Source organism: Schistocerca cancellata, chromosome 9 (genome assembly GCF_023864275.1).
Source record: "Schistocerca cancellata isolate TAMUIC-IGC-003103 chromosome 9, iqSchCanc2.1, whole genome shotgun sequence".
Taxonomy (NCBI): domain Eukaryota; kingdom Metazoa; phylum Arthropoda; class Insecta; order Orthoptera; family Acrididae; genus Schistocerca; species Schistocerca cancellata.
This window is the reverse complement of record NC_064634.1, coordinates 353224302-353237087: the sequence shown is the minus strand read 5'-3', so window position 1 is coordinate 353237087 and position 12786 is coordinate 353224302. Positions and strand designations below refer to the sequence as shown.

Genomic DNA, 12786 nt, shown 5'->3' with positions numbered 1-12786 from the left:
GCTTCCCAAACTGGGTTCATAGTAGTAGCATCAAGGATGTAAAACAAATGGAAAGGTTGGGATAAAATAATTCAAAACATCCTTATCTACATTCACTGTAACCATAGATCTTGTATTAAACAAGTGCAATTTATACCAAAATATGACTGTTGATTCAAGACTGGCTATTTAGTGCAATTTAAAGAGAGGTTGGGTGGATATTTCCCAACACTAGACATAAACAAGTATGACAGAATAAAAAATGCTTTTGTACTTTCCAGCACTTGTGAACTTCAACTTGCTCTTCCATCCATCCATTTGTCCATCCAGTTCTGTAGATCTCATGAACGAGAACCTTCAAGGGTGTGGAACGAGTCAATACCGTAACTTGGTATTATTTAACAGTGCACAGTGAGTGTTGGGAAGTACAGTTTACATACAGCAGAGCTTTCTAAACTTTTCCTTCTGGTGTCACACTTCTAACACACAGTTTCACAACACAACCTTTCACTAATATTAATACAAGGGATTCTATTGGAACAAATGATATTTTAAAGAAGTATGTGGAAATGCATATGAATTTGTCCTACATCCAAGCTAATAATATATTTATTATATTATAATGATCGTCAAGGCCACATGAGTGATTGAATTCACAGTAGTATTAAAGTTTTGTATATGTAAAAAGGTGTTTAATGTATAAATATTGTGTACTTAGAAATGAAGTATAAAAATTAATACTTCTTTAAAATATCATTTGTTCCAATAAAATCCATTTTAATAATATTAGTGTAAGGATGTGTTGTGAAATTGTGTGTGTTGGGAGGGTGTCATCAGGAGAAAAAGCTTGGAAAGCTCCGCTTTATGTAAACTGTACTTCCTAACACTGACTGTACCTCTGTTAGATATTCACCTGCTAATGTATTGACTCATTCTACACCTTGAAGATTCCCTTCATGAGATCTACAGAACTGAATTGATGAACCACTTGTAATCTCTTGTTATTCTACAGTAGATTCACCAAAAGCAATATTTAACATTTCTAAAGCTTTGTGAAGTGAAACATGTATGATAAACAGTTTCAACAAGAATAGAATAGAAGCTTTTGAAATGTGGTGCTAGAGAAGAATGCTCAATATTATATGGGTAGATCACGTAACTTGGAGAGACAAGGAATTTGTGGCACAACTTGACTAAAAGAAGGGATCAATTGATGGGGGGGGGGGGGGGGGGGGATGTAAAGGGAGACATAGGAGGATACAGTAAGCAGATTCAGAAGGATGTAGGTTCTAGTGGTTATTCAGAGATGAGAAGACTTGCACAGGATAGAGTAACATGGAGAGCTGTGTCAAACCAGTTTTTGGACTGAATATGACAACAACAAAGCTTTGTTCCACTTTATTCTGTTATTACAGAAAAATTTAATAGAAATTCTGTGACCTATTTTCATACAAATTAATCACCAAAATGACCAAAACACATTTAAACTTTTTCATAGCTAACTAGATATTAAGAGGCACTTTTCATACACGTTCACCAATGCAACAACACATCTGACTAATGCTACACACACAGCTATGAAATACTCATAATTTTGAAGACACCACACTGGTCTTCATATTTTATCAGTGCAACATGTTAGCTGGTGAAAGAAGTGCAAGGGGTTGTCATAATGTTAATTACCACTTAATAAAAATATTTTATAAATTTTTGTTTGCCAGTACATAATTACATTCCTGTTACATACTGAAATCCGGGTGCCATAGTATCATGGAAAGTCACTGGAGGAGCCAAAACAAGTTAACGCAATCCACTGATAAACTGGAGATAGGCTGTGCTATGTTGTTCTGGGCCCTCCAGTGGTATGGTAGGTTACATGTACGTGCAAGCAAACAAAAAAAAATTATCTAACTTTATTTTTTGAGGTGAGAATTAAAAATTCGGCTACCCCCCGTTGATTCTCATAAATGTAAAGAAACTATGTGTGCTAAATACTTAATTGTCAGCCTTACTATCACTCTAAGAGAAATCTGGTTCATCAAAAAAAAAGGGAAAACTGACAATAGATTGAAGTAAGCACTTCAACCATGTGGGTGGCAGCAAATTAAATTCTTTGCATGCAGCTGTACTGTGGTTACTCCTTCAAGAATATAGAAAATCTTTGGCATCTGACATGCATAAACTACAGCTAACTGTTTTAATCCTGCAGAATGTGTATAATCATATTAAGGTGGTGGTGGTGGTGGTGGTGGTGGTGGTGGTGGTGGTGATTGTGATTGAAACCTGGTGGAGGATGATGATGATGATGATGATGATGATGATGATGATGATGATGATGATGATTGAAACCTGGTGAAAATTGCTATGTTAGGTCAATTCTGTAAATAATTTTTTCCCAGGTGTGTCATATTTCAGTGACTTTATGAAACTTACATAAATCGTTGTGGACATGCCCCTAGTAAATAAGACATTTTGCTTTTTGTGTGTATTACAAATGTTCATAAACATAAAATGCCAAGTGCAGATCAATAAAATCTACTGCTTCTTTTACTAGGTGGCTTTCGAGGAGGGAGGCCAAGTGATCGTGACAGATTCAATGACTTTGGAGGTATGCTTTTTCAATTTATTTTAATTTTTTATGTTCTTTCCTTCCTTATACAGAGCAGAATATCTGTGTGACTAACATACAGGTTTAAATTATCGGTTTTTCCCAATGTTGCAGGTGAGAAATCAATTCACAGAGGAATGTCTCTTGCCAATACAGTATATCAAAAATATAGCTTATCTCCATCAGGTACTACTGAATTGTCAAGAGGCTTCATCAAGCTTATATGTCCTCAACAGAACAAACTGTATTAGGTATGCTCCGAATCTCATATGAACAGTCTGTAGGTAGTCTGTTGCTGTTGAAAGTGAGACCTGTTGGTTTATATATTTCTCACATTACTTTAAATGGCAACAGACCTAATAGGGAACACTCATTAGCTACTGGGAGTAGGCATAGTACAGATGGCAGAGAAGAGTTAGCGAACCCTCTTGGCAGTTCAGTTGTACGTGTGGGACTTGGGGGGAAGGCAAGTTACTACTTTTAAATATTGTGCCAGCAATGTGAACTGGGTCACTTCCAGATGTTTCCTAACAGTCACACTGGCATAGAGATTAACAGGATGTCTTGGAGTCCTTCACCACGTAAGAAATAACATATATATGAACCAAAGCACTGTGCTGCTGAACCTGTGGTCAGTAATAGAGCAAAGGGGGTGGAAGACGAGGTGAACAGAGAATTGGTTAGTTGTCATGACAGCCAGTATGAGCCCCTAGGTAGCTTGTTGGGCTCTTACTTCACTACAAAAAGTTATGTCTCCCATGAACTTCTTTTGAAGACTTGTAAGTGAAATTTTCAACAAAAGCAGGTCTTTATAGCATATTACTACTGTGAATTCACATAGAATAGTGAAGCACACACAGTACTGCAAATGGTGTTAGATGAAGCCAATGAGTGGTCTAGAAATCCCGTTGATTAGATATTTTTCCTTACGTCAGAAGACTACGAAAGTGCCTTGGTTTCATGGTACGGCAGTGAACTTAATAGTATGGAAGGAGGGATGATGCACAAACAAACGAAACCCACTCTTCATTGTTGAGTACCCAGTGTTATTCTTTCTAACAAAGATGGTGCTATTCTTCTCATCAAAAATTGAAATTTCTGTGCAATTATTGTCCAACCCCTGTCTTCCATTCACACTAAAGTGTAATGAAAGTTTCAGATGGGCTTTTAGCATATGTCGGAGCCCCTCGCAGCAGAGTGCGCAGAGGCAAAGAATCCCGGCCCTCCCCGCTATAGTTAGGCGTGTTGACTGTTTGAGATGGTACCGAGAAAAACGGAATTATTTTTTAAAACCTATATATTTTCAAAAGCTATATATTTCCAAATTGCTTACAAAACAACCTTATCCCCTTCAAAATACTCTGTTACAACTAATACATTTGTCCCACTGGTGCTTCTACTGTTAGTTTTTTGAAATCATCTTTAGAAATGGCAGACAACTCTTCCCGCATGTTTTTCTTGACTTCTTCAGTGTTGTCAAATCAGTGTCCTTTCATGTACATCTACATCTTCATGTCCCTTTCCATGCTTGGAAATAAGATAAGGTTGCACAGAGACAATCAGGCAAATAAAGTGCATGGAGCAGCAGAACAATGCCATTTTTAGCCATGAACTGTCTAACAGAGATGGCTGTGTGTGCAGGTGCATTGTAGTAGTGGAAGAACCAGTCTCCTGTCTGCCACAAATCAGAGCTTTTTTGGCAAACACTGTTGTGCAATCTTCCGAAAACTTCGAAGTAAAAGGTTTGATTGACAGTATGACATGGGGAACAAACTCTGAATGAACTACATCCTTGACATCAGAAAAGCAGATCAGCATCGTTTTGATATTTGATTTGATGACATTTTTTGGACGGGTTGACGATGATGTCATCCATTGGCTTGACTGGTGCTTTGTTTCTGGATCATACCCATAACACCATGACTCATCACCAGTAGTGACCTTTGACAGAAAATCTAGATCAGTTTCATGCTATTGTTTCAAAGCACAAGGTGTTTCAACTCTGTGCTTTTTATTGTTAGTCAGAACCTGAGGAACTTGGCAGCAACCCTTTTCATTCCCAAATCTTCCATGAAAATTTGCTTAACAGAGCTCCAAGATAATTCACTAATCTGTGATAGTTGATCAATTGTCTGTCGATGGTCTGTGAGCACAAGCGCTCAAATTTTTTAGATATTTTTGTTGATTCAGGCAGTTCATAGACGTCCAGAACGAGGTTTGTCGTCAATCGACATATCGCCAATTTTAAATCGAGCAAGCCACTGGTACACTCAAATTTTTCCCCATAGCGTTAACTTTCTAAGCTGTTTTCAACATTAAAACTGTTTCAGCAGCATTTTTGATGAGTAGAAAACAAAGGTTCACAGCTGTAGATTGTTAACTTGAACTTGCAGTCATAAAAAGTGAAACAAGAATGAAACAGTGCTAGCGAAAATAGTCACTGCAGATGAACAGAACAAAAGGTCGACAACATGGGGCACTGAACTGGCAATGAGTTTCACTATACACCGCTAGCGGCAGAAATGCGTACTACAAAAGCTCTGTTTCTTGGGTAGCCCCCGTATAGTGGGTTCGATTGGCCTCATTAATTTGAAGGTGTGTGGAAAATTGAGCCTTGACAGAAGTTGATAAAGCATACCAGCCTACACTGTGCATGCTGTTTTCTCAAATATAGAAGTAATAATGTAAATAAATGTTTGTCTATACCGTAGGAGTGTGTAAAATGAAGTAAATTTCACCAGTTGAACTTTTCAAATTTTTCTTCATCAGGTGCTGACTTTTTTCACTCACCGTAATGAAAGGTGTAACTACCGAAACGATCCAGAAAGTTGTGTCTTGACAGTTACAGCCAATTTCAACTTGCCCTGTAAAATAATAATGAATTTTCAGAAATAGGCACTTTTGCTTCAAAATGGGTTTGAGAAAATTGCTTTATCGTAATTATATCAAGAGAATATCATTTAGTATTTTTTTTTGTAAATCAAGAGGTTTGTAAGGTCCACTAGCCATTTTTCCTGTAAATATAGAATTAAATTGATTAATGGTGGGAGTAGAAACAGTCGCATCTTTGATTTTACACATATAGGGTGTTTGGAAATCCCCACTGCACACTTGTGGGACTTGTAGAGGGGACTGAGTTGATAATGTTTTGAATTGGAACCCATGTCTGGAAATGTTCTGTTTCTGTACTACAACCTTGTGAAAACATATTGGTAATGAGACTGCTTTTACAAGTAAATTATGAGGCATGAACCAGTACATCACTTGTTTTACAATTCCACTCATTAATAACCAAAGCAACAAAAAGGAAACAGAATCAGTTTTCACAAACACTGTTGTTTACAGTTAAACTTCTCTCCTTGGAGCACCACAGTCATGCCTATTGATGGTGAAAGTACCACTTTCTCGAAGTTATTGCATAATTGTGGCGAAAAGGATATGCAGTGGCATCAGACATTGTGTATAACAATCTTGATAAAGGTAATGAGCTGCTGTTCCATTACTGTGAGCTTTGCCACACAGAAGGAACATGTCGGTGTATTCTGCAAATGTGTACTCTACCTTGTTGCTCTAACACACACTTGAATGAGGTTAGAACCAGGTCAGACAGGTGGGATAGACGTCAAATGACATCAGCCAATCTGACATAATCAACCCCCCCCCCCCCCCCTGCGGGTTCGGGGGTTAGTATAGGCCCGCGGTATTCCTGCCTGTCGTAAGAGGCGACTAAAAGGAGTCTCACATGTTTTGGCCTTATGTGATGGTCCCCTCTCGGGTTTGACCTCCATCTTTCTAAATTATTCCGAAGAGCGAGCCAATTGGGGAAGGGCGCCTTACATGGTGCACTGTATCCGTCGTGCAATTAGACCTTTAGCCGGCTTTCACGTCGTTGCAATGGTGTCCCGCTCGTTTTCGATCTTTAGGGCGGGGATACGTCCCTGGGTGCGATTACCACGCTGCCCTCTGCAGTGTTTCTTTTAACTGCGACGACGACCTTGGACAGTTTTGCACCTAAGATCCAGCACGGTAGCCAGTCCGTTGTGGTGGGGCCGCCATGTACCCTCTTGGTTGTAGCCCCCTGACAACACAGGGATCGCTCTACTGATGCCTGCGCCGTTAACTCCCCACGTATGCCAAGGAGTAGATGCCTACTATCCTCCTGGGGTATCAGGACTCCCGGCAACGGCCGTCCTGCCAGGTGGCCTTTGCTGTGGCTGGGTGGCGCCCGTGGGGAGGGCCCTTGGTCGGAGTAGGTGGCATCAGGGCGGATGACCCGCAATGAAGCGTGGTACATCATCTCTCGCTGGCGGCCAGCCGCCAGCAGTCTCTAAGCGTTCTCGGGCTCAATTTAATGCTCAGAAGTACGATCCGAAAACGTTCCCCTCCCTGGCCACGCCGTGGGAAGAGCGTAAGTCCCAGGATGGAGGTAACAGTTATTCGCCCCGATTCTTAGTTTGCACGAGAGCTGATGGGAAGTCTTTTCTCTCCACAAAGCCTCAGTTCTTCGTCGAGCATTTAGAGGACAAGTTTGGGGAGGTGGAGGGCTTGTCTAAAATGCGCTCTGGCTCAGTACTGATACAAACGGCATCCTCCGCCCAGTCACGCAGGTTACTTGCTTGTGACAAGTTGGGGGATGTTAACGTTACTATTACTCCACATAAGAGTTTAAATATGGTCCAGGGTGTTATTTTCCATAGGGACCTCCTTTTGCAGTCTGATGACGAGCTGCGCGCCAACTTAGAACGTAGAGGTGTTCATTTCGTCCGGCGCGTTCATCGGGGTCCGAGGGACAATCAGGTTGCTACCGGTGCCTTCATCTTGGCCTTCGAGGGTGATACGTTACCGGAAAAGGTCAAGGTGATGGTCTACCGATGTGACGTCAAGCCCTATATCCCTCCCCCGATGCGGTGCTTCAAGTGCTGGAAGTTCGGCCATATGTCTTCCCGTTGCACTTCCAGCCTCACATGTCGAGATTGCGGACGCCCATCTCATCCCGATACTCCATGTGCCCCGCCTCCCATCTGCGTCAACTGCGGGGAGCACCATTCACCTTGCTCGCCAGACTGCAGAATATTCCAGAAAGAGCGCAAAATCATGGAATATAAGACCCTGGACCGGCTGACTTATACTGAGGCCAAACGGAAATACGACCGATTACATCCAGTGCGAATGACAACTTCCTACGCCGCTGCTACAACACCTGTGCTAGCCCCATCAGTTTCGCGCCTTCCGGCCAGATCGACGAGTGGTACAACTCCTCCTGCCCCCTTGCCAGTGGGGGGCTCTACCCACCGGGTTGCTCCTGTGCCACCTACCTCAGGAGCAACACCATCCCCCCCATCGGGGACATCGTTCCCCGCTTCTAAGCCGGAGAAGTGTCCAACTTCTTCGGCTTCTCACGCTCGCAAGGGGTCCCTTGGGTCCCTCCCTTCCCAGGTTTCCACCGGCGGGAAGGCTGACGATCGACAGTGGCGTAAGTGCCCACAATCTGCAGGTCGAAGGGCTTCCCGATCCTCCTCAGTCCCGGAGACTGAATCGGTGAAGCCCTCCCAGCCAGTTAAACCCAACGAGCAGCGTGAGAAATCAAAGAAGATCAGCTCTAAGCCCAAGGAACGCGCGGTGGTAGCCACCCCATCGCAACCTTCTAGCTCTGCGTCTGGGGACGAGGTGGAGATTCTGGCGTCCGCTGAGGACCTCGATCTCGCCGGTCCCTCAGACGCCGTGAATAGCAATAGCACTAGCACGGGTGCTCAATCGGAGGCAGCAGGTGACCCAGCGGCGTAATCTGCCGTCCCAGTCCCGGCACGCCTTTCTCAGCCATGGACAAAACCATCCTCCAGTGGAACTGCAGCGGTTTCTTCCACCATCTTGCTGAGCTCCGCCAACTTATCAGCCTTCACCCTTTCCTCTGCATTGCTCTGCAGGAAACTTGGTTTCCAGCAATGCGCACCCCCGCCCTCCGTGGCTATCGGGGTTATTATAAGAACCGAGCAGCTTATGAAAGGGTGTCTGGTGGCGTCTGCATCTATGTCCTTAACTCTCTTCACAGCGAGTCTGTCCCTCTACAAACAGCTTTAGAGGCTGTCGCTGTTAGGGTGTGGACGCCGCAGGCTCTCACCGTCTGCAGTCTTTACCTTCCACCGGAGGGTGATGTCGCGCAGCATGTCCTGGCTGCGCTGCTAGCCCAATTGCCGCCACCTTTCTTATTACTGGGCGACTTTAACGCCCATAACCCTCTGTGGGGTGGGTCAGTGGCAACAGGTCGAGGCGCCACCGTTGAGCATTTATTGTCGCAGCTCGATCTCTCGATTTTGAATGATGGTGCCTCCACACACTTCAGTGTGGCGCATGGCACCTACTCCGCCATTGACCTTTCAATCTGTAGCCCTAGCCTCTTACCATCTGTCCACTGGAGTGTGCATGACGACCTGTGTGGTAGTGACCACTTTCCGATTTTTCTGTCATTACCACAGCGTCACTCTTCTGGGCGCCCTAGCAGATGGGCTATGAATAAGGCTGACTGGGACTTGTTCTCCTCCACTGCCGCTATTGAGCCTCTCTCAACTGATGCCATTGATGCGGTGGTTACATCGGTCACCGCCGGCATCGTCACTGCCGCCGAGTCTGCCATTCCCCGTTCTTCTGGGTCCCCTCGGCGGAGGGCTGTGCCTTGGTGGTCGCCTGAGATTGCTGAAGCGATTAAAGATCGCCGGCGGGCGCTCCAGCGTCACAAGCGACATCCCTCCATGGACCACCTTATCGCCTTCAAACGGCTGCGTGCGCGGGCCCGCCTCCTTATCCGCCAAGGCAAGGAGGATTGCTGGGAGCGGTATGTGTCCACCATTGGACTCCATGTCACTCCATCGCAGGTCTGAGCCAAGATTCGACGGGTCTTCGGCTATCGGACCCCTGCCAGCGTCCCTGCGCTCTCACTGAATGGAGCAGTTTGTACTGACTCCGACGTCATTGCAAACCGCTTAGCAGAGCATTTTGCTATGAGTTCCGCTTCTGCGAATTACCCCCAGGCCTTCCGCTCCATTAAAGAGCGGATGGAACGTCGGAGCCTTTCTTTTCGCACCAACGCTTCTGAACCCTACACCGCTCCATTCAGTGAGTGGGAATTTCAGAGTGCCCTTGCCGCTTGTCCTGATACCGCTCCCGGGCCAGATCGCATCCACTGTCAGATGCTGAAACACCTTTCAGTGGACTGCAAGCGACGCCTCCTCGACCTTTACAACCGTCTCTGGGTCGAGGGTGAGTTTCCGTCGCAATGGCGGGAAAGTATTGTCATCCCTGTTTTGAAACCTGGAAAGAACCCTCTGGAGGTGGACAGCTACCGTCCCATTAGTCTCACCAATGTTCTTTGCAAGTTGCTTGAACGGATGGTGAGCCGGCGCTTAAATTGGGTGCTGGAGTCTCGGGGCCTTCTGGCTCCGTCTCAGGGTGGGTTCCGTAAAGGCCGCTCCGCCACCAACAATCTGGTGAGCCTTGAGTCGGCCATCCGTACAGCCTTTGCCCGCCGTCAGCACCTGGTCGCTGTCTTTTTCGACATGCGGAAGGCGTACGATACGACATGGCGTCATCACATCCTTTCTACGCTTCATGGATGGGGTCTTCGGGGCCCTCTGCCGATCTTTATCAGAAATTTTCTGTCGTATCGTACCTTCCGCGTGCAAGTCGCGGCCTCGTATAGTTCCTCCCTCGTCCAGGAGAACGGGGTACCCCAGGGCTCTGTCCTCAGTGTCTGCCTGTTTTTAATTGCAATAAACGGTCTCGCTGCGGCAGTAGGAAATTCTGTCTCCGCTTCCCTGTATGCTGACGACTTCTGCCTTTACTATAGTTCTATTAGCATTGCAGCAGCTGAACGTCAGCTACAGGGCGCAATCCGCAAGGCGCAGTCTTGGGCTGTAGCGCGTGGTTTTCAGTTTTCGGCTGCCAAGACCCGCGTTATGCATTTCTGCCGGTGCCGAACGGTCCATCCTGAGCCGCGGCTTTATCTTGCCGACGAACTTCTTGCTGTGGTGGAGACCCACAGGTTTTTGGGTGTCCTTTTTGATGCCCGGTTGACTTGGCTGCCTCATATACGGCAGCTTAAACAAGCGTGTTGGCGGCATCTCAACGCCCTGCGCTGTTTGAGCCACACCTGCTGGGGCGCCGACCGATCTACCCTGTTGCGGCTCTACCAGGCGTTAATCCAGTCTCGCCTGGATTATGGGTGCCTAGCTTATGGCTCAGCTTCCCCATCTGCGTTGCGGGTGCTGGACCCAATTCTCCACAGCGGGATACGCCTTGCCACTGGTGCTTTCCGCACCAGCCATGTGGACAGCGTCCTAGTGGAGGCAGGTGTACCTCCACTGCGGTTCCGACGCCAACGTTTGCTGGCCGCTTATGCTGCCCATGTTTTTAGCTTGCCCGGGCATCCAAATTATCGTGTCCTGTTCCCGCAGTCAGTCGTCCATCTGCCAGACCGTCGGCCCCGGTCGGGTTGTCCGATCGCCGTACGCATCAAGGAGCTTCTCTGCGGGCTTGGGTTTTTCCCAGTTCCACCTCCTTTCCGGGCGCCTCTGCGTACACCCCCGTGGTGTGTTCCTCGCCCTTGCCTTCGGCTCGACTTGGCACAGGGCTCGAAGGACTCGGTCCCTCCAGAGGCCTTCCGCCGCCGCTTTTATTCCATCCTGGCCACGTATCAGGGCTCTGGAATTGTTTACACCGACGGTTCGATGGTTGCTGGTCGTGTCGGGTATGCGCTAACTCTAGGGGACCATTCCGAACAACGGTCCTTGGCGGCTGGCTGCAGCGTTTACACTGCTGAGCTAGTCGCCATCTTTCGTGCCCTAGAGTATATCCGCTCCTGCTCAGGTGAGTCCTTCGTTATCTGTAGCGATTCCCTGAGCGGTTTACGAGCTCTCGACCAGTGTTTTCCTCGTTCTCGTCTGGTGATGGCTATCCATGAGTCCCTGCATACTCTTGCGCGTTGCGGCCGCTCTGTGGTCTTTGTGTGGACCCCCGGTCATGTCGGTATCCCGGGCAATGAACATGTTGACCGCCTGGCGAAAGAGGCCACGAGTAAACAGTCTCTGGACGTTGGCCTCCCAGAGACTGATTTGCGGGCAGTCCTCCGCCGAAAAGTTTTTGCGCTTTGGGACGCTGAATGACGCAATCGGATCATGCCCAATAAACTCCGTGCCATCAAGGAGACGACGACTGTGTGGCGGTCATCCCTGCGAGCCAACTGCAGGGACTCTGTCGTCCTTTGTCGGCTCCGCATTGGCCACTCCCACCTGACACACAGTTATTTACTGCGCCGGGAGGACCCTCCTGCATGTCGCTGTGGGGCGGCTTTGACAGTGGCCCACATTTTGTTGGCCTGCCCCCTTTTAGCTGTGGTCAGGCAGACATTTGCGCTGCCTGATACGCTCCCTGCCCTCTTATGTGATGACCCTGGTATGGCTGACTTAGTTTTCCGTTTTATTCGGGCAGGGGGTTTTTATTATTTACTCTGAGTGTTTGTTCTGTTCTTTTGTGTTGATTCTGGCCATTGGCCTACGATTTTACGCTGAGTTTTTAATGTGTTCTCGGTGGTTGGCTTTTCCTTTTTATCTCTATGGTCGGCCAACCACTGTCACACTCTGTGTGATTTTAATTTGTTTCGTCTGATCTCTGTAGGAGTATTTCTTGTCCTGTGTCGTCTGACGTCTTTCCTGTTGTTCGTTTTTTTTTTTATTCTCTTTGGGTGGTTTCCCTTTTTTTTGGAAAAAGGGACCGATGACCGTCGCAGTCTGGTCCCTTTAATCCCCCCCAAACAAATCAATCAAACCCCCCCCCCCCCCCCACACACACACACACACACACACACCAAGATTGCCCTGTTATTTACCTACCTAGCAAATATGTTTTCAGATGCAAATGATACTTTTCCGGACATGGGTTCCTATTCAAAATATTATTTACTCACTTCCCTCTACAAGTCTGTAATGGGAATTTCCAAAGACACTGTCAAAGGCTAATTATTACTTTACTGTTATTCCTCAGTTACAAAGTGTGTAAAATAGCACATATAATGAAGCAGTAACAGGAAAAAATATTGTCTCTGCAACATTTCTTGTGCACATCTGTTGTGCTCCTTTAAAATGAGAAAGAATAAACACAACAATGCAGGATATGACCGAGTACCTGTATTAATCCTGGTAAATGTAATT

General features: G+C 46.3%; 1 protein-coding gene across 3 annotated transcripts in view; it reads left to right on the top strand.

The window, feature by feature from the left end:
• LOC126100987 (eukaryotic translation initiation factor 4H) overlaps positions 1 to 12786 on the top strand; it is a 92690-nt gene that overhangs the window by 15346 nt on the left and 64558 nt on the right. For all 3 annotated transcript variants that reach the window (XM_049911653.1, XM_049911652.1, XM_049911654.1), the window contains exon 4: positions 2534 to 2587. In XM_049911653.1, coding sequence (XP_049767610.1) covers positions 2534 to 2587 — 54 coding nt within the window. The remainder of the gene's footprint in view (positions 1 to 2533; positions 2588 to 12786) is intronic.